The 18,659-nt window shown below is 43.1% G+C and overlaps 1 protein-coding gene across 1 annotated transcript in view; it reads right to left on the reverse strand.

Annotated features, from left to right (window-relative positions):
- The window catches only part of csmd1a (CUB and Sushi multiple domains 1a), an 880,611-nt gene that overhangs the window by 562,659 nt on the left and 299,293 nt on the right, over positions 1 to 18,659 (reverse strand). The window contains exon 5 of the mRNA XM_068028481.1: positions 3,416 to 3,528. Within this exon, the coding sequence (XP_067884582.1) occupies positions 3,416 to 3,528 (113 nt within the window). The remainder of the gene's footprint in view (positions 1 to 3,415; positions 3,529 to 18,659) is intronic.

The following is an 18,659-nucleotide window of genomic DNA, read 5'->3' on the forward strand; positions in this document are numbered from 1 at the left end:
AACATTACAAGTCAACACATCATTGATACAGATCAATGCAACTTCATGAGTTAATGTGAAGGCACTACCACAAGCTAATGTCAATTCAGTGCCCACACTGAGATCAATATAGATGTGGTTTGTTCCTGTTTCATATATTATATTTACATATTTGTGTATATATATTTTTGTGCGTATATAATATACGCACACACATACACATAAACACAACTCTGTTACTAATATAAACTACCAAGTTCGTCGAATTATTACACATTTATTTTATGTGCTGATAAACAAATTGAAGACCTTTCACAAAATATGCTCCCGAGGAATGCTACCTATTCAGTAGTAATCAACTAATTAGTTCAATTAATGTTTAAAATGCATAAATTAAACAATTTCTGTGTCCACAATTATTTCAATGAATGCCTCCAAAATTTTAGGAAAACAAGAATACCCTGCAGAAAAAGAGGCAAAATAACTATCCTGCTCCATGTGTTGATACTAATGTTACTTCTATTGATTCAGTCACAAGACATTGATGAACTTTTCAAGTTGCAAGTGACGAAAGCCCAGATTTTGAATGCTGAAGACAATGTCATCATTTATGATTGTATTTCCAGAATTACACTTCTAATTCTTGGTGCTATCAAAATGAGGAAGTCCAGAGAAATTGCTGTTGCCTAGTCTTTGGAATAATCAAACATTTGATACCTGACGGTTGAAGGATTTTTTTCTGCTGTTAGTACCAGGAGGTTATTTTGTACTGGGTATTTCTGTAGATGTCCCCTGTCCTGTTATTATTATTAATCTACAGGGGGTTACACCTTGTCAAGTAACATAGAGAGTAATGAGCATATCTTCAATTCGGGTCTTGAAACAAAAAACTTTGCAAAAGCAATATCCGAAAAAGATTGTCCTTTGTAAAAAAATAATTCAATTAAATGTTCTATGAAGACTTTCATGTTTTTCATTTTCTTACTGACTTTAAGCAAACAAATGGTGAGACAAATGCAAATATAATTACAAATAAATTGTCCACATTTTGGGGACCTATTTGGACAGATTTTCTCAATGTCTGTTTGTCTGCAGATGATTTGTATTCATTCACTCAGGGCTTGAGAAAAGGAAATCCTGAAACAGAAAGGGTCAAGGGAGAAACTAATGATAAGTAGTAGATGAGAAGCCAGTCGATATGCTTCATTTTACCTTGCAAGTTTCAGAAAATTATTCCCCAAATAATTGCACAAGTTTATGAAGATTCCATTTTTAAATGGGTTTGTGTGAGGAGATTTCAAAGATGCCCAAGCATGCAATCAATGAAACTGACCATCCACATCTCAGTCGAGCTACTTCTGTGAATCAAACAAGCACTGTGTTGATTTCTCATAAGACATTTCTTTCTTTCAGCTAAATCCTTAGCTTTCATTTGCAGCATCTTTCCATCCCACTGATGTCAATCTCTCAAGAATTGTAACTCCAAAGAATTGGTTCATTCATTCATCTATTACCTAACTTGAATTCAGATGAGACTTCAGTTCCCATCCAGCCAAATTATTTTGCAGTTATTTGCTCTTTCTTGCAGTTAAGTGGTCAGAGCCGAAAGTTGCTACATAACACCTTTCCTAAGGTAATGTCATTGAAGGATAATTTACATCAAATCCACACCTATTTCTCGATTTTTCATATTCTTTACTTGAAGGATTAGTGCAATGGCCCAACCTTTCGGTTTGCCAGGATAGATATAGGTCAGACCACTTTTGTTAACTTCCTCATGCTCACTACTTATCATTGAGAGAACACATTGGCATGTTTTACTTCCGTCTCATTATCTTTCGTGCAGAGGATCACCAATTGTAATCGGAGGCAAAGTTCAAGGAGCTTTAGAACTCCCCAGATAGATGTAACAGCTAGTTGGGCGGCACAGTGGCGCAGTGGTTAGCACCGCAGCCTCACAGCTCCAGGGACCCGGGTTCGATTCCGGGTACTGCCTGTGTGGAGTTTGCAAGTTCTCCCTGTGTCTGCGTGGGTTTTCTCCGGGTGCTCCGGTTTCCTCCCACAAGCCAAAAGACTTGCAGGTTGATAGGTAAATTGGCCATTGTAAATTGTCACTAGTATAGGTAGGTGGTAGGGAAATATAGGGATAGGTGGGGATGTTTGGTAGAAATATGGGATTAGTGTAGGATTAGTATAAATGGGTGGTTGATGTTCGGCACAGACTCGGTGGGCCGAAGGGCCTGTTTCAGTGCTGTATCTCTAATCTAATCTAATCTTATCCTTAATTGTAATCTAAAGGCAAGGGTTGGGATGTTTCAGTTCTTAACTTCTGGGCTGAGCTGTTTCTCCAGCTTGCCAAGTGCTTATATTTTCCCATTAATCTAATAATGAATGTAATACATGAAAAAAACAATTGCGTTAATATATTATTATTGGCTTTCCTTCTTGCCAGATCTATACATTGTGCAATTGTCCTTTCTGCTTCTCTCCAAGTTTTTCCTCCCCTGATGACATTGATTTCTCGCTGGACTTATAGTTTCAAGAGTGTCGAACTGTGGTACCTCAGCCAACAGGTCATTATTCTTGTGTGAGACTCAACAGTGAGGACAGGACTTTTCTTGCCAAATTGGTGTCTGTCTTATTGACTGCTGACTCCAGCATATCTACTGGGCTCACACTGGTGGCAGACTTTATGAAGGATTGCATTAGCCAAGGGAGTTCTTGAAATTCAACCCTGAAACCCACTGCCCGCCACCACCAACCCCCCCCCCCCCCACCAATCACTCCTCTCATATTGCTGTAGCAATGCTGGATATCAGGAACATTTGGGATTCCAGATACCCATCAGTGGTAGAGCAGTAATGATGGCAAATCTATGAGGTAATATTTCTCCATCTTGCACCTCCAACTTGAATATGCCCATCCAGACATGGATGAATGTGCTCAATATCTGTCATACATTCCAATGGGAAATCCTGGTAGAGCAGCTTCCCTCACAGCTTCCTGAAATTGGGGTTGAAGGGTGGAAAATACAGCCTCAGGTATCAGCAGGCTACTTGAGCCTAAACCTGCCCTCGCCTGATAACCACAGGCAATCACTTGACAGCAAGCTGGAGTGAAAGTTCTGCTGAGTTTTCTTCCTCACCCGAAAGTACTGAGGCCAATAGTAGCAACTGCTGCCCTGTCTGAGCTGAACCAACTCAGCATATACCAAGGTACACATCTGGTCTGTGTGACTCATCCACTCACTTGCTCAGCCATTGGAGGAGTCCTTTGCTTTCTGTTTATTTCTTGACATGAAGCATGTGTTAACCATGCTTAACACATGAGTGCATTACAACCAGAAACATTAATATTCCAGTTCAGGAACAGTAAGACTTCAAGTAATGGAGCAACATAGCAGTTAAACAGATAAACGCTATGGTAACACTTTTACCTTCATAAACAGCCTTGAATCCTTGTGCGCTAACAGCAAAATCTGTGGTGAACCAGAGTGTCAGGATTGAGCCTGTGCTGACAATTGGTGATGGAAGTTGAAAGCCAGTCACCCTGAGGAAACATGCAACATGAAGAGAGTAAATGAGAAACATCAAATTATTTAGCACTTGTGATCAAAATTCAAAACAATTGTCTTTGATGGATTATCATTTTTTTGTTACATTTTCTTAACATACCAAAAAATAGTTAATGTGGATAAGCAGGATTTAAGCCCCACAGACTCCCACCTTTCCTGAAGCCAGTGCGCCACAGTTAAACAACTACAAAGTAGACATGAACATTTGACATTTAGCAATTGGATTTATGAATAACCAAACTTGCATTTATATAGTGTTGTTCATGACATCCTTGAATGCTTTACAGCCGATCAAGTACTTTTAAAGTGTAGTCACTGTTGTAATAGTGGGGAAAAGGTAGACAATTTGCATTTAGCAAGGCCCCATAGCAATAAGATAAATGACCAGATAATTTTTTTAACTGTTGTCAGTTGAGGTATAAATATTGCCCAGGATACTGAGAGGACGTTCAAAACTGTCATGAAATTCTTTAGGTCCACCTGAGTGGGCAGACAGGCCACAGTTTAACAGCTCATCATTAAGTAACACATTGATACAGCTGATCAAGTCAATGGACAGAATTGTCACTTGCAACAAGAACGACCCAGATTAAACTCTGCTAATGAACCAAACCGAACCGACTCTGTTTTGACCAATCAATACTAGTCTGAAACATTCCGATACTTGATCATACCATTTAGAGAACTGGTTATTAGATCAAATAATAATTTCCATACTTCAAGACCTGGTGAAGATTTGGGTGTCTGCTTGGTACAGTGCATCAATGTCAGGTGTGGCCCAATCCATTCATTTCTGGTCAATGCCATGGAGTCTAACTATTTTAAAGCAACAATCCACAATTATGAATTTTCAGAATGAAAGACTTGAGATAAGTACTTCAAAATATACAGTTTAACATTTTAAAATGGATTCATTTCCATTTACTTTTAAAAAATAATACTTCAGGCTGGATTTCCAAAGCACTTTGGGGGCGAGCACAGATCGGGCATGGATTGAAGATTGCGTTCCCAGAAAGTGTCTCTGGGATGTGCTCCAAGTGAGGACCAGCAGGGTGGGGGGGGGGGGGGGTGGTGCAGTTGGGAACCCGCTCGGCTACAATTAACAGCCTGTGAAGCTCCTTGAGGAGCTTGTTAATGGGTCGGGGAGGGCCAGAATGCAATTTTCAATTGTGAAATCGGCGAAGCTGAACAGTCTGGTGCACGTTAGTGCACAGCTGTCAGGTTCACTGCGGGGAGAAGTCAAAGTTTCTTTTTATAGGGTTAAAAATCTCAGAATCTGGGGGATCTTGTGCTGGGTCCTGTGCATTACTTCTCATTTAGCCGGATGGGCACATTCCTGCTCAGTTAGGCTTCTGGGCCTCCGAGGTGCTGCCCGCTGTCTTTTGCAAGGCAGCAGCGGGGGCAGGACCCATCATAGCTGCCATCATCTTTGCTGTTCACACTCCATAGGCAGCTCCCGCCTCCTGGTAGCACTCAGCACCACTAATTGGGTGCCAAGCTCGCCTCCGGCCCAATTAGGGGATCAACATTTAAAGATAAAGCCACGTGAGTGATGCAGATGAGGCATAGAGTCAGGACCCAAAAATTAACTGGACATCGTGTTCCTGACCTCAAATTGAAAATCAAGCTCTCCATATTTATTGTAGGCATGCGAAGATTAAAGATTGACCATTGTGAGCATACTCTAGACCCGCAGCTGACCTATCTTGGTAGAACTATAGGTCTTTTTAATTCAGAAGCTGCCTGTCACTGCACAGAACAAACACAGCCAAGGAATGGTACTCGTAGATGCAGGAGTAGGCCATTCGGCCTATCGAGCCTACTCCGCCATTCAAACAGAACATGGCTGATCATCTACCTCTACACCATTTCCCCCCCCCCCCCCCATGCTCATATCCCTCTATGTCATTGCTATCCAGAAACCTATTGATTTCTGTCTTGAACATGCTCAATGATTGAGTTTCCACAACCCTCTGAGTGAAGGAATTCCTCCTCATCTCAGTCTTAAATGGCCTACCCCTTGGTCTAGACTCACTAGCCAGAAAAAGTATCCTATCCACATCTACCCTGTCACACCCTGTAAGAATTTTGTAAGTTTCAATGAGATCATGGGCTGAATTTTATGCCACCCCAGCAGGTCGGATGGTGCCTTGGGGCAGCGTAAAATTGAGCGGGCAGCTCCGGGAGGCCTACCCGCCCTGCTTCCGCCCCGGGTCAACTTAAGGGCCCTCGCCCGCCTCCATGGGCATTTTACCCGTGGCAAGCGGGCTTGCTGGGGACGTGAAAGGCTGCCCTGGCAGCCATGGCAGTCGGGCACAGGGTGCCCGGTTGAGGGCCGCCCTCGCCTCCCAACCCACCCCCGGGACCCAAGATGCCCCCCCCAGCCTCACCAGGGAAGGACCGATCTCCCTGGTGAGTCATGCCCATCTGGTCGGCTGGGCTGCAGTTCCAGCAGTGGCCACCACTCCCGGTGGCGCTGCTGGGACTAAGAGCTGCCAGCCCGCTGATTGGCCAGCAGCTCTCTGAGGCGGGACTTCCTCCCTCAGCCGGGTGGAACTCCTGCCTCGGGACAATTAAAGCCCGGGGACCCGTAAAATGCAGGACGGATCCCCAGGCTAGGCGGAAGTGGGTTCGCCACTGACTTTTATGCCGGTGGCGAATTCCCGTTCGCCTAAGGTAAAATCCAGTCCCACCTCTCATTCTTCGAAACTCTAGAGAATACAGGCCCAGTTTCTGCAATCCCTCCTCATAAGACAATCCCACCATCCCAGAGATTGGTCTGGTGAACCTCCATTGCACTTCCACTATGGCAAATATATCCTTCCTTAGATGAGGAGATCAAAATTCTACACAATACGATAGGTGTGATCTCAAGCTGAATGAGACTAACAGTGACAGTTCCTCAATGGTACTGGTTGAAGCTTTGGAACAGTAGATTAATATTATGACTACACACAGTCACGTTCACAATATAATTCAATAGCAACTTATCATCTGAGCAATTAAACCATTTAGTTTCAACCAGTTTTCGGTTTTAGTGCTTTTTCTATATTATCAAGGACTTGCAGCACATAAAAATAATGTACCAAATCAATAATAAAAATTAATGCAGCATTTAGCCTCATGGAAGTAAACTACTGGCTTCACAGCACAGCAATGCTTTGAAAAAAGTGCTGTTCCTTAAACTGTGGTGAAACCACATTTTAAAGGACACCATAGCTATTCACTTGTGATCAGGTCTGTTGCCTGTGTCAGCCAATCAAGTCATTCCCATCTGTTTCAGGACTGCAAGGCAGAAGGTGATTTGTATTTTTATTATCAATGTCTTTCTCCAGAGTGAATCTTCTCCCATGCTGTTGCCCAGCAAAAAATTATACTTTCCCAAGCATTTCTCAGTAGGAATGTCTGTTCAATCCCATTCATCATGACAGAATTCCATAACTCCCTATGCAGACAAATGCAGTGCTCAGTGAAAAAATGTTCAGTCTGTGCTTGAATGACAGAAATCTTAGGCTGTTTTATCTGTCATGTACTTCAAAGTACCAGGGAATGCGTCACTACTTGTACATCAATTTTACGAGATATATTTACATTTTTAAAGGGATTTTAAGATTTGCTAATGAATTTAGAGCAGGATAAAGTAGCAGGAGTGAGGAAAAACCTACTGCGTCCTCTTTAATTTCTGTGGAGAACCCATCTCCACATTACTATAGGATAGCTCTTCCCAGTTATAGCACTTAAAAAGAGTTTTTTTCTTCTCAGCTGTTTTCTTACTTATTAAATGCTATTTATTTGTAAGTTCCATCCTTACTTTACAGAGTGTCAAACAATGAATGACCAGAAGCTCTCTTAGACTGTGTGAATTGGGAATGCTTTCTGGTGTCCAAACTGTTTATTGATTATACAAGTGACCATTCTCTCGCACAGTATGTTCTTGTAGCATAGGTCTCCCTCTGAAAGTGAGCTCCAGATCATTGTCGACTCCTTCTCCAAAGCATGAGAAAATGGGTCTTTCACTGAATACTTGGAAAACGAAGGTCCTCTTCCAACCAGATCCCACAGCACAACACCTCACGCCGGCAATCAAGATCAATGGTAAGATCCTGGAAAATGTGAACCATTTTCCATACCTTGGGAGCCTCTTCTCAGAAAAGGCAGACCTAAACAATAAGGTTCATCATTGCCTCCAATGTGCCAGCTCAGCTTTTAGGAACTGAGTATTTGAGGATCAGGATCTCAAACCCAAGACTAAGATCGTAGTTTACTGAGCAGCAGTGATCCCTGCGCTCCTATATGCTTTGGAGACTTGGACAACCTGCAGCAGACACCTCGAAGCACTGGAGAAGAACCACCAGAAGTGCCTCTGCAAGATCCTTCAAATCTGATGGCAAGAAAGGCAGTCCAACAGCAGCATCCTCTCCCAAGCCAACCTGCCCAGCACCGGGAAGCTAATCATCCAAAACCAGCTGCCCTGGGCTGGACATGTCGTTCGCACGCCTGACACAAGACTTTCAAAGCAGCAATAAGCTAAGTGACCAGTTGATCTATTTCTGGTATTTTGACCACGGCATGGATAACTCACTGTTCTTCCTAGAACTTTTAATAGTGCCACAGGATCTTTAATATCCACCAGAAGCATTCGAAGGAGTGGATGGGCCCTGAGTTTAATGTTTGACCTGAATTATGGAATTTCCAACACTGCAGCACACCCTTGGTTCTGAACTGATGTGTCAGTTGCTGTCTATGCGCATCCTATTTAAGTTCAGGTAAAACAGGATTAATGCAACAAAATTACCTGATTTATCTGCATGCAAAGTTAGATTACAATGCATGAATTGGTCCACAATTTCCACATGCATTCTGGGATGGTAGGACACATATGATCACAGCGATGGTAAATTCTGAATCTGAACCCTAATGTTATGGGTGAGAGGAATGAGGCATCTAGCGGGAAATAAGCATTTAGCCACAAGAATGGAAATAAACTTAGGGGAGAAATCAGTTTTTTGCACCTCCCAGCAATGTTGAGAGACCAAGGAGATCTAGGTTACCTGTTCATCTCTCTTGCCTGAGAATTGGTTCCATGGGAATCTTAAAACAAAGAGTCGATTTAATTTTCGACTCACAAAAGAATTCACAACAAAATATTTGCTCGGGTTTCTTTAGGAAATGAGTGCAGTTATCAATATAAAAACTTAAATTGTACTAGAATGATAAAGCTCAGATATTCTATGAATTTAATAAGCTTGTGTTCACACCAAGTAAGATTAGACCAGCATTGGATGGTTAAATTACTTTGTAATTAATTTGGTGATTGCTAATATTTATGCCATGCCATGTATGCCAATATACAATAATTTACAAATTTTAAATAGAGGATTACTGCATAACAACTGCAATATTGTGCTGCACAAATCCCATTTAATAGACCTTGCATCAATATTTACAGTAGATTGCCTATTAACATGTTTTACATGATGTCATTAATGGAGCCACCCCTGTGGCTCCAGCTTTTGCTTTTAACAAGGGAAATGTTTTCTAGGTTGAGCCAACACCCAGAACAATAAAGGAAATAATTTCCAAATTAGTGACCTGTTGTCATTGCACTCTTACTCTGCATCAGGCCATGAGTTTCCTCTAGGCCGGTGTGAATATTGCCATTGCAACTGGGTCACCTTGGCAGGCAGGATGAAACCAGACAAGGGCCTAGTAATTAAAGGTCCTTCCCAAAATCCCAGTATATTGACCAAAAGAATTAGTTGTATTAACAGTGTTACGACAAGGTGAGGCAGGGGTCTAGGGCTCCCCGCTCAGCCTTTTCCTGGTTTGGCCATAACAGGATTTAATTTTTAAAACACTGGGTTTTCAGCTTCCCCTCAGTGAATCTTTGGTCACTGCTCTCAAATTGTAATTGCAAATAAATCAACCATACAAGTTTTCTCAGATTTAAACAAGAAAGGTGTAAGTTTATTAACCTTAAAACTCTAATTCAGTTAAAACTACTAAAGATACATGACGTGACTACGTTAGCATGCGTATGCAATAAACACACACGCAAATAGAGACAGAGGAAGAGAAAGAAGGGGAAAGGTTTGAAGTTAAAACTGGAATTCAGTTACCGGTTTTGGATTGGATGTAAAATCTTTGATTGAAGTTACGTTTTGCAGTTCTCATTGGGGCCCAGTGCACACTTTCAAACTTGATTCGCTGGTCTTCTGTCTTGAGGCTTGAGTTACTTCCTTGGGTCCCTGGAACTTTGCGTGAGAGGGAGAGAGAGAGCGAGAGAGAGCTGCTCGCTTCTTGAAGTTCAGTTGCAGTCTCTTTCCAAAACTGTTCTGTGAGCACAATTCAATTAACTCCAGCTTGGCCAGCAGGCCAGCCATGTGACTAGCTCCTTGTTTAGACCAACCTCGCCTGCGAGATTTGTGGATTCCTTCAAGCTCACCAGACATTCTCAGTGAGGGGTGGGATGCTGGCTCAATGACTCTCAAAGTCTCTTGATCATCACAAAATCCATCTGGATAAATGAATCAGGAAATACTGCCATTGTCTTCTTCATACAACTGTCTCTTAGAATGCAAATGTGTAGCCATGTTTTCAGCCACTGTTGTGGCCTTTTTAAACAAGTTATTTCAAGTCCAGTAACAGGTCAAAAATAATGTTCCATATGACAAAATTAATATGTCTCATTTTGGCAGGTCTGGTTTCCATCACAACAGAGATGTTTGCTGGACAATTCCTACACAACCTCATGAAGCATAGTGTGACTAGAAGAAATTCATTTGAAGATCAATACAGGAATATGTGGTGAAAGCTCTTTTTAATAATCAAAAAAGAAATGTAGTCGGGTGCTGAGGTTTCATTTAATGAGATACATTGTATAAGATGTTTCATCAAAGTCTGTCGCAATGCTCTGTAGCCCTATCACATGCATTTGAGAACGATGGTGAGCCATCAGGCAATTGATAGGAGGAGTATTGGAGAATGATGGGATGGGGGGCTCCATCAACATCCCCATCCTCAACTATAGCACGTGAATGGTAAATACAAGGCTGGAGGTGTTTCAAATCTTCTTCAGCCAAAAGTGCCAAATGGACAATCCAACTCTGCTTCCTTCCAAAGTTCTCAACATCATAGGTATCAATGTCCGACTATATGTTCCCTCCACTTTGACATTGCAATGCATCGGCATGCACTGGACACAGCAAGGGCTTTGTGTCCTAAGAGATGGCTTTGGTACTCAAACCTATGCTGACCACCCCAGCAAAGATATTCTAGTGCAGCTATGCCACTGGCATCTATCTGACAATGTTCCCAGGTATATCTTATCCACAAAAAGCAGGACAAATCCAACCCAAGCAATTATTACTGCATTATTCTTCTCCTATTCATCAGCAAAGTGATGGGGAAGTATTCAATACTGCCATCAAAAGATACCTACTCACCAATCATCTTCTCAGGATGGGTACTGCATTACCACTCCAGCTGCAGACTTTTTCACAGCCTTGTCCTAGATATGAATACAGAAGCTGAATGGCAAGAAGAGCTGCCCTCAGCGACAAGACAGCACTCAAATGAGTATGGTAACAAGGAGCCCTAGAAAACATGAGACCAATGGGAAAACTTCCAGTGACTGGACTCATATCTGACACACAGTAATACCATCATAGTTTTCAAAGGCTGATAATCATAGCCCCAGAACAGTCTTGCTGGATGTATTCAGCACAGAGTCTTTCATCCAAGCATCTTCAGCCGCATCGATGCTATTCCCTCTGACATAAGATCAGGAGTGGGGCTGTTCACTGATGATTGCACAGTGGCCTGCTCCATGTACAACTCATCCAATGATGCCAGCCTACAGGAGGGCCTGGAAAACATCAGACTTAGGCTGGATAATGCACACTGTTGTCACATAACTACCAAGTCATGGCTGTCTCCAACAGAAAAAGGTCTATGCACCTCCCTCAAAACTTCAAACATCACCACCATTGCCAAGTGCCTCACCATCAACAACCAGGGGGAAGGGGGGAAATGGCCACTGACCAAAAGCTTAATTGCAGCAGACATATCAAGACAATGGTTGCAAGAGCAAGGAGAAGCTGGGTACTCTGCCACAATTGGCACACCTCTTGACCCCACGATGCCTCAGCACCATCTAAAAGGCTCAAATCAGGAGCCTGGAGGAATACTCAGAACTGAATTGCTACAGTCACAGTAATAAGCATAACACCATCCAGGACAAAGCAGTTCAGTCAATCAGCACACATGTCCCTGCCATGCTTACTTCAACAGCACCTCCCAGCTGCACAATCCCTACTTTCATAAAGGACAAGATAGCAATATCACGGCAACACCAACCCCTTCCAAGTCACTCACCATCCTGGCTTAGCTGCTCACTGCTATTCCGTCATTATTGCTGGGTCAAAATCCTGGAATTTCCTACCTAACGCAGGTATGGGAGCACCATCATCACAAGGACTGCAAGAACTGACACCACCACTTTCTCAGAACAACAAAGCAATAATTGGAGACTTGCCAGCATCCTCCCCATCCTGAGATCAAATACAGAAAAATAATACCAGAGAAAAGCAACTTTTAAAGTAAATGATAATTGCCCTATTTTCGCTTGGTCCTTTGGAGTCACGTTGGGGATTAGCCAGCTGTGCATGTTCATCTGAATCTGAATCATGTCGACATGCCTCCAACCTCACTGAATGCAGCTGGGAAACTCATTCCTGTGGCAAGCAAAACAGATTAGTAGTTGCTGTTGATTGTAGACATGGTACTGCCTCACCTGTTCCCATGGAAAGCACAGCAAAAATGGGTACCTTACCAGTGGAACCATGAAGCCTTTTAATTTGTCCTCATTGCAATTGCTTGTCCATCTTTCCAAAAAAGCATGTCCATTTATTTAATCATTTTAGGTTCCATTCTAAAGATGTTTAATAAGCTGGAACTATTTGCCTACCTTTCTGGCAGTAACATAACAATCCTTCCAAATAGAAGGTTTGAGATCACATCTTAACTTGGACTGAAAGTTGAAGAAATCTGAGCAATTTTACCAGTTGTCACCCCGATGAGTAGATGGATCTTTCACACTGTTGGTTCACTGCATCTCACTGGAGAGGAAAAGCTGCCTATCAGTCATGTTATCCAGATTATTTTGACCAATTTCAAGGTCACATTGACAGGAGGTTGTGAGTAAATCTATGGCCCATTATATGCAACTGTCTAACCTGAAGAATGGAATTAACCAGAGGATAACAGTGAAAGAGACATAATAAACTTAACATATTTGTGCATGTTGTGGATTACAGATGACATGTAATCACTTTTTAAGTTTTATAAAAACTATCCCTTGTTTAACAAATGAACACATACTTTTCCTAATGAAATTGTTCACAACAATGTTACTTGACAAGCACTGCCGATCATTTTCACAACTGCACAATCAACACTAAGCAACTAACTAACCTAAGAACAGTTATTTGGAAGAGGGCATTACTTGGAAAACTTGAAGGTTTGCTGATACCAAATGACAAATAAAAGGAACTAAACACACAGAAAGATCTGAAGTAATTGGACAGATTAGCTAGGAAAAGGCAGATGGATTTTAATATTTTAATGTGGATATGAATGTGAGGCAATGCATATTGTAATAGCAATGGCAAGCATTACATGATGATGGGGTCCTCATTTAAATAGGCTGATAAATTGATCGATTGAATGAAGTACAATTCCACAAGAATGCATCAACTCATGCCTCTCCTTACAATTCAAACACCACAAATATTGTCTTAAATCAGTGGAAATGGACGGACCTGGGTGAAATTGTTGACCATTCACTACGTTTCCAGCCAATGTGACTCATGGGGCAAAGCTAATCAAATATTTGGCTGCATTTCAAGGGCAATTGAGTGAAAATTATAACAAATTATTATAACCTTGCACAGATCATTTGCGAAACGTCATTGGTAATGAAGTGCTCAATTTGAGCACTTTGCCTTTAAAAGAACATTGATGCATTAGAGAGATTTCAGAACAGCATGACAAAACTGCTTGCAGAAATTAATGCTGCAGGTTATGAAGAAAATAGAACTTGTTTTCATTGGCGGAACTGTAGGTATGGTCCAGATCTGTAAAATATCGACGTAGTGACATAGATATAAGATGGATTTTTGACTGAGGCCAAAAGTGCATAACCACAGGACACAGGATCAAAATTAACAAGCCTCAAGCAAGATAAGATCAGAAGATTATTTTCTACCAAAATCACTGTGGACATGTGAAACATGCTTTCAATGTTGTTCTAATTAACTCTTTCAAAAAGAGAGGTGAAGAAATAACTAAACCTAGAGATTAATGCTGGTAAATGCTTAGTAAATTCATGTTACTTTCCACTATCTGGTTACATAAGTAAAGGCATTAAAGGGTTAACATCATCCCTAAATAAAGGGGGGGAAGAGTGTGTTAAGTCCTTGTCTGCTCATATCACCAAGAGTAATTGGAATTGGAATAAAAGGCATGATGAGTTAAAAGGCTTTTTGGAGTCCATATTTTTTTAAGCTCCTTCATAAAAAGAAAACCTAGAAGCAACATTCAGTATCTTTTTGGAGCTCCCATTTCAAATAAACAGGTGAACTTTATTCATTAAAAATGAAGTAAGCATTAATAAAAATATATATTTCATTCTTTTAATAATCAAATTGTTCTCATTCATAATTTATTCCCTCTCAGACAGGCGTAAAACATCCCCTGGCACTATTTTGAAGAAAACAGGGTACTTCTCCACGATGCTCTGGCCAACATTTCTCCCTCTAAAACATCATTAAAACAGATTATCTGGTAATTTGTCTAATTTCTGCTGGGAGGACCTCACTGTGCACAGATTGGCTGCCGCCTTTCCAACATTATAACACTGATTACACTTCAAAAGTACCTCAGTGGCTGTAAAGCACTTTGGGATGTCCTGAGGTAACAAAAGGGAACATATAAATGCAAGAGGTGGCACACTGCAGATGTACTGTCACTGCTGTCCAATGTGGGTGCAGATTTGTGTGCATTATCTGTGAGAAGTCTATTGTATTACAAATATGAACTCCTGCTGCATAACCTTAACAAATGATGTCTGGTAACCTGTCTGTGTGGCTGCCTTCATAACCACACTGCTTCCATCACCTAGCCTCTCCCTGCTTTCTGCATAAAGTTGAATTCCATCTGAAACCCTTCCCCAGTACCCATCTACCCTACCTCACACCAATCCCCAAATTATTTTAAAATTATACCTTGTTAAAATAAAAGTTAATGAACTTATTAAACATTCTGAAAAGAAAGCATGCTTCAAAAGAAGGATTCTCGCAGATTGGTACTAGTTTGTGCACTGTAGGCAACACATTCAGATCCACACAGAGAACCTTCACATTTGTTAAGAAATTAATGATGTAATAAGTAGTGTTCTTTAGATAACATTGTTATTGTTTCACTTGTCAGTGCAATTCTCACGGACCTTTCAGCAAACTGTGGTGTGATAAATATCCTGCTAACTAATGTGATGTGGCATCAACCTGGAGTTACTAATTATCGTACGCATGTTGTACAATTGTTTCAACAGAATGAGAGGAGAAAAAAAAACTCCATATCTTACACATTCTGTTCCATGTTTTATAAATTCTTTAAGAAATTGCTTCTCCTTATGGGAGCAGTTGAGCTTTTGATTCGAATACAAACATCAGTAATAGGAGCATCAAAGAATTCCAATTTCACCATTGTGGGGAAAAATTGGATTAGGCTGGCAATCAGGTGTGAAGATCACAATGCATAATTAACCCACACCCGTTCATCATGATGCAGGAAACACACAAACTTCCTGCTGCCTGCAAATTAAAATAATAGTGGCCTGCAGCCCAGCGCCAAGTATGCTGCTTAGTGGCTGCATGCCTCAGCAGGGGCGGGGGGGCCAAGTTCAAGCAAGGCTGACATCATATAAACCTAGCCTGTATGACTGAAAGCCAGTCTGCACCTCTTAAAGGCAAGATGTATTTTGGCCTGAGCAGCTGATGGAACTGGTTCAAGAAGAGTCTCTGAGCAGAAGAGGAGTGGAACTGGTGCAATAGATGAGAGTGTGCCCCAAGGTTCTGAGATACAGCACTGGGCACCCGAGTGCAGGAGGTGGGCAGGAGGGGAGAGGTCCTCTTGCCTCATGGGGCCAAAGGCCCTCCAGACAGACATTATGGAGGCGGTGGGAGCAGATGGCCGGCGCGGTCGATGCCAAGTGGCTACGTCCGAGGACTTGGTGCAGTGCCGCAAGAAGTTCAACAACTTCACACAAGTGATCAAGGTGAGTGCATGCATCTTTGCATGCCATGCTTACAATTGAGCCAGCAGTCTCACACACTGCTCCATTCACCAGCCTCTCCCCCCCGCATCACTCGCCTGCACAACAGTGTATATCAATCACGACTCAGACTCAATATTCATTGTCTCACTTCACTCTCACGCACTTAACACTGCTGCAAGCCTCACATTCACATCTCACAGCGTGCACACACTGCCAACTATTCATCCATGATAGCCATATTGCACCACACTCGACACACTTCCCTCTCTCTTACAGGACAAGATGGCCCATAATCAGAGGCAACGGCTCCTCACAAGCATGTGACAGGCACGACTGCATGTCCTCATCTCCATGGAGGAGATAATACTGGCAATCATTGGTGTGGCCACCACTGAGGTTGTGGCCAGAGATGGGGATGAAACCAGAGAGGATGATGGTATGTACCCACTTAATCCACCTTCTCTTATCCCACCTCTCCCTCATCCAGCAATCTCTTGTTATTAACAAGCAACAGATGATGTAACCATGCACCTCTTGCTCTCCCCTCCTTCCCTCACCCCAACCCTGCTCTTATCCTTTCAGATGCCCAAGAACTGCCACCTGGTCAACAACTGGTGCTGGAGCCTGAATTCCAATAGGAACAAGAGAATGATGAAGAGTCATCATCACTTGATGCCACTCGCAGCCACTGGCTTAGATACTAGTACTATGCAAACTTTAGATGGTAGAAGAGAGATAGGGCTGGATTTTCATTCCGGGATGAGGAACATTCAGGGTCCTGACCCCGTGCAGCAGCATCGCTCTCACAACATGATCTTGGAATGCAAATGCCCTAATTGGGCAGGAGGCAGGCTCAGTGCCCAATTTGAGGCACTAAGCGCCTCCCAGGAAGCAGGATCTGCCTGCCTGGGGCTAGCGGTAAAGGCAGACGGCAGCCACATTGGGGGCTGCTGCTGCCTTGCCATGGAGTCCAGGCAGCTCATGAAAGGGCAACGATGGTGACAGGATGGAAAGTGGCCATGGAGGCCAAGTGAAGGTACAGCACTCAACCTGGTGCTAGTTGGCCCCTCAAATTTATTTCCATCACACTTTCTAAATAAAGTTTATTTGGCCGCACGACAACCCCGACAACTGTGCACTAATGTGCTCCAGACTGATCAGGATTGCTGAAATCAGAATTGATAATTGACTTCCTCAATTCCCCGGTCCCTTAACAAGCTTCTCAAGGAGCTTAATGGCCCCTTAATTGGAGGCGAGTGGCTTCCCCATTCCCTCCCCTTCCCTGCCCTCATATTGAAAATCTCAGACTGTCCCAGAGGCATCAGGTTCCGGAGACAACCTCTGGGACCATGATTTTGAAATCACGTCCGCTCCGCTTCCTAAGCCTGTAGCCCTTTGGAAATCCGGCCCATGGATTCGACAATTGGTGAGGCACTGGGCACATGTGGGCTGCAGCCAGGCCACATGGAAAGGATAGCTGGGTGCCAGCTCCCTGGAGGGTGAGTTTGCAAACGAGTTCTGCTGTAGAGGACTCTGGCGGGGACTCTGGCAGGGCAGTGTACAAAAAAAAAGGCTGATGGGCGTGCACACAGAAATGCGTGGCTGGGGTTGGCCTGCCAGAAAGCCTGCTGTCACTGTCAAGGAGCATGGAGGAGTCTGGCTCCAACTTGACACAAGGGCTTCATGCAGAGCTTGGCGCCGATTCTTTCCAGTATGGTGACCAACACCATATTAACACCTGCGGATCCAACCATCTCATGGCCAAGGTCTCAGCTTCCATTTCAGCACAAACAGAAGTCATCCAATGTCTGAGTGCTGCAGTGGAAGCTCAGACTGAGGTCATAAAATCTCAACTTGTTCCCAAGCATGTCCCACTGCAGGCTGAGACTGCTGCCATTATGGCTGTGGATACCAATGCTCAAAGGGGCTTTGATGGTTTCACAGCAGTCCAGCAATCTGTGCTTCAGCAAATTGTTAACGTTGCTGAGGTGCTGCCCCGGGGAGTGGCAGCGGCTCTGTGATGCAGGGATCTCTCTCGGGATGACAGCACATTCGTGCTCCCAGCACTGCCACTCTACCAGTGCACCTGCTGCTGCCTGCCTGCTAGCCAGGCCAGGCTGCTGCCACCAGTGCCAAAGAGGTTATGTCTGAAGTCAGGACCTCTAGGCCATGAACTACTCAAGGGTGTCTTGCACGGCCATCTGCAGTTGCCCCTCCTGAAAGTCAGCTGCCTTTATTATGCCATGCTGCAGCCACTTGGGTAGCACTAAGGAGGAGAACTAGAACAGGCAAAGGTACTTGCAAGACAGGCACTGAGAATGAAAAAGGGTGATTAGTTGACTTTGTATGGAATATTGGATGGTTTGTTAGATAAAGTTGGGTTGGAATGGTGGTTTTGTGGTGGCTTTTATTACAACATCGTGGCTAAGTGATGGTAGGGATGATAAGCTGTATGACTGTGTGCAATGGAGATTTTGGGTTGTGTTCACATGAATCTTAGTTGAATGAGGCAATCACGAACAGCCTGACCAGAACGGGGATGTGCCGGCTGCCTCCTCCCTTCCTGCTGTTCCTCATGAGCTGCTTACAGTATCCCTGGTGGCAAAGGTTGTGCCCTCAAGACAACCACTTTGGAAAGTACTGGAGGGTTTCTCCAGAGCAGTCCAGGCAGTGGAACCATTGATTCAGCACCCCAATGGTTTGCTCTATGATGTTTTGTGTGGCAGCATGACTTATTGTATGCAGTCTGGCCATGTGTAGTTGGCTTGC

Source organism: Heterodontus francisci, chromosome 3 (assembly GCF_036365525.1).
Source record: "Heterodontus francisci isolate sHetFra1 chromosome 3, sHetFra1.hap1, whole genome shotgun sequence".
Classification (NCBI taxonomy): Eukaryota; Metazoa; Chordata; class Chondrichthyes; order Heterodontiformes; family Heterodontidae; genus Heterodontus; species Heterodontus francisci.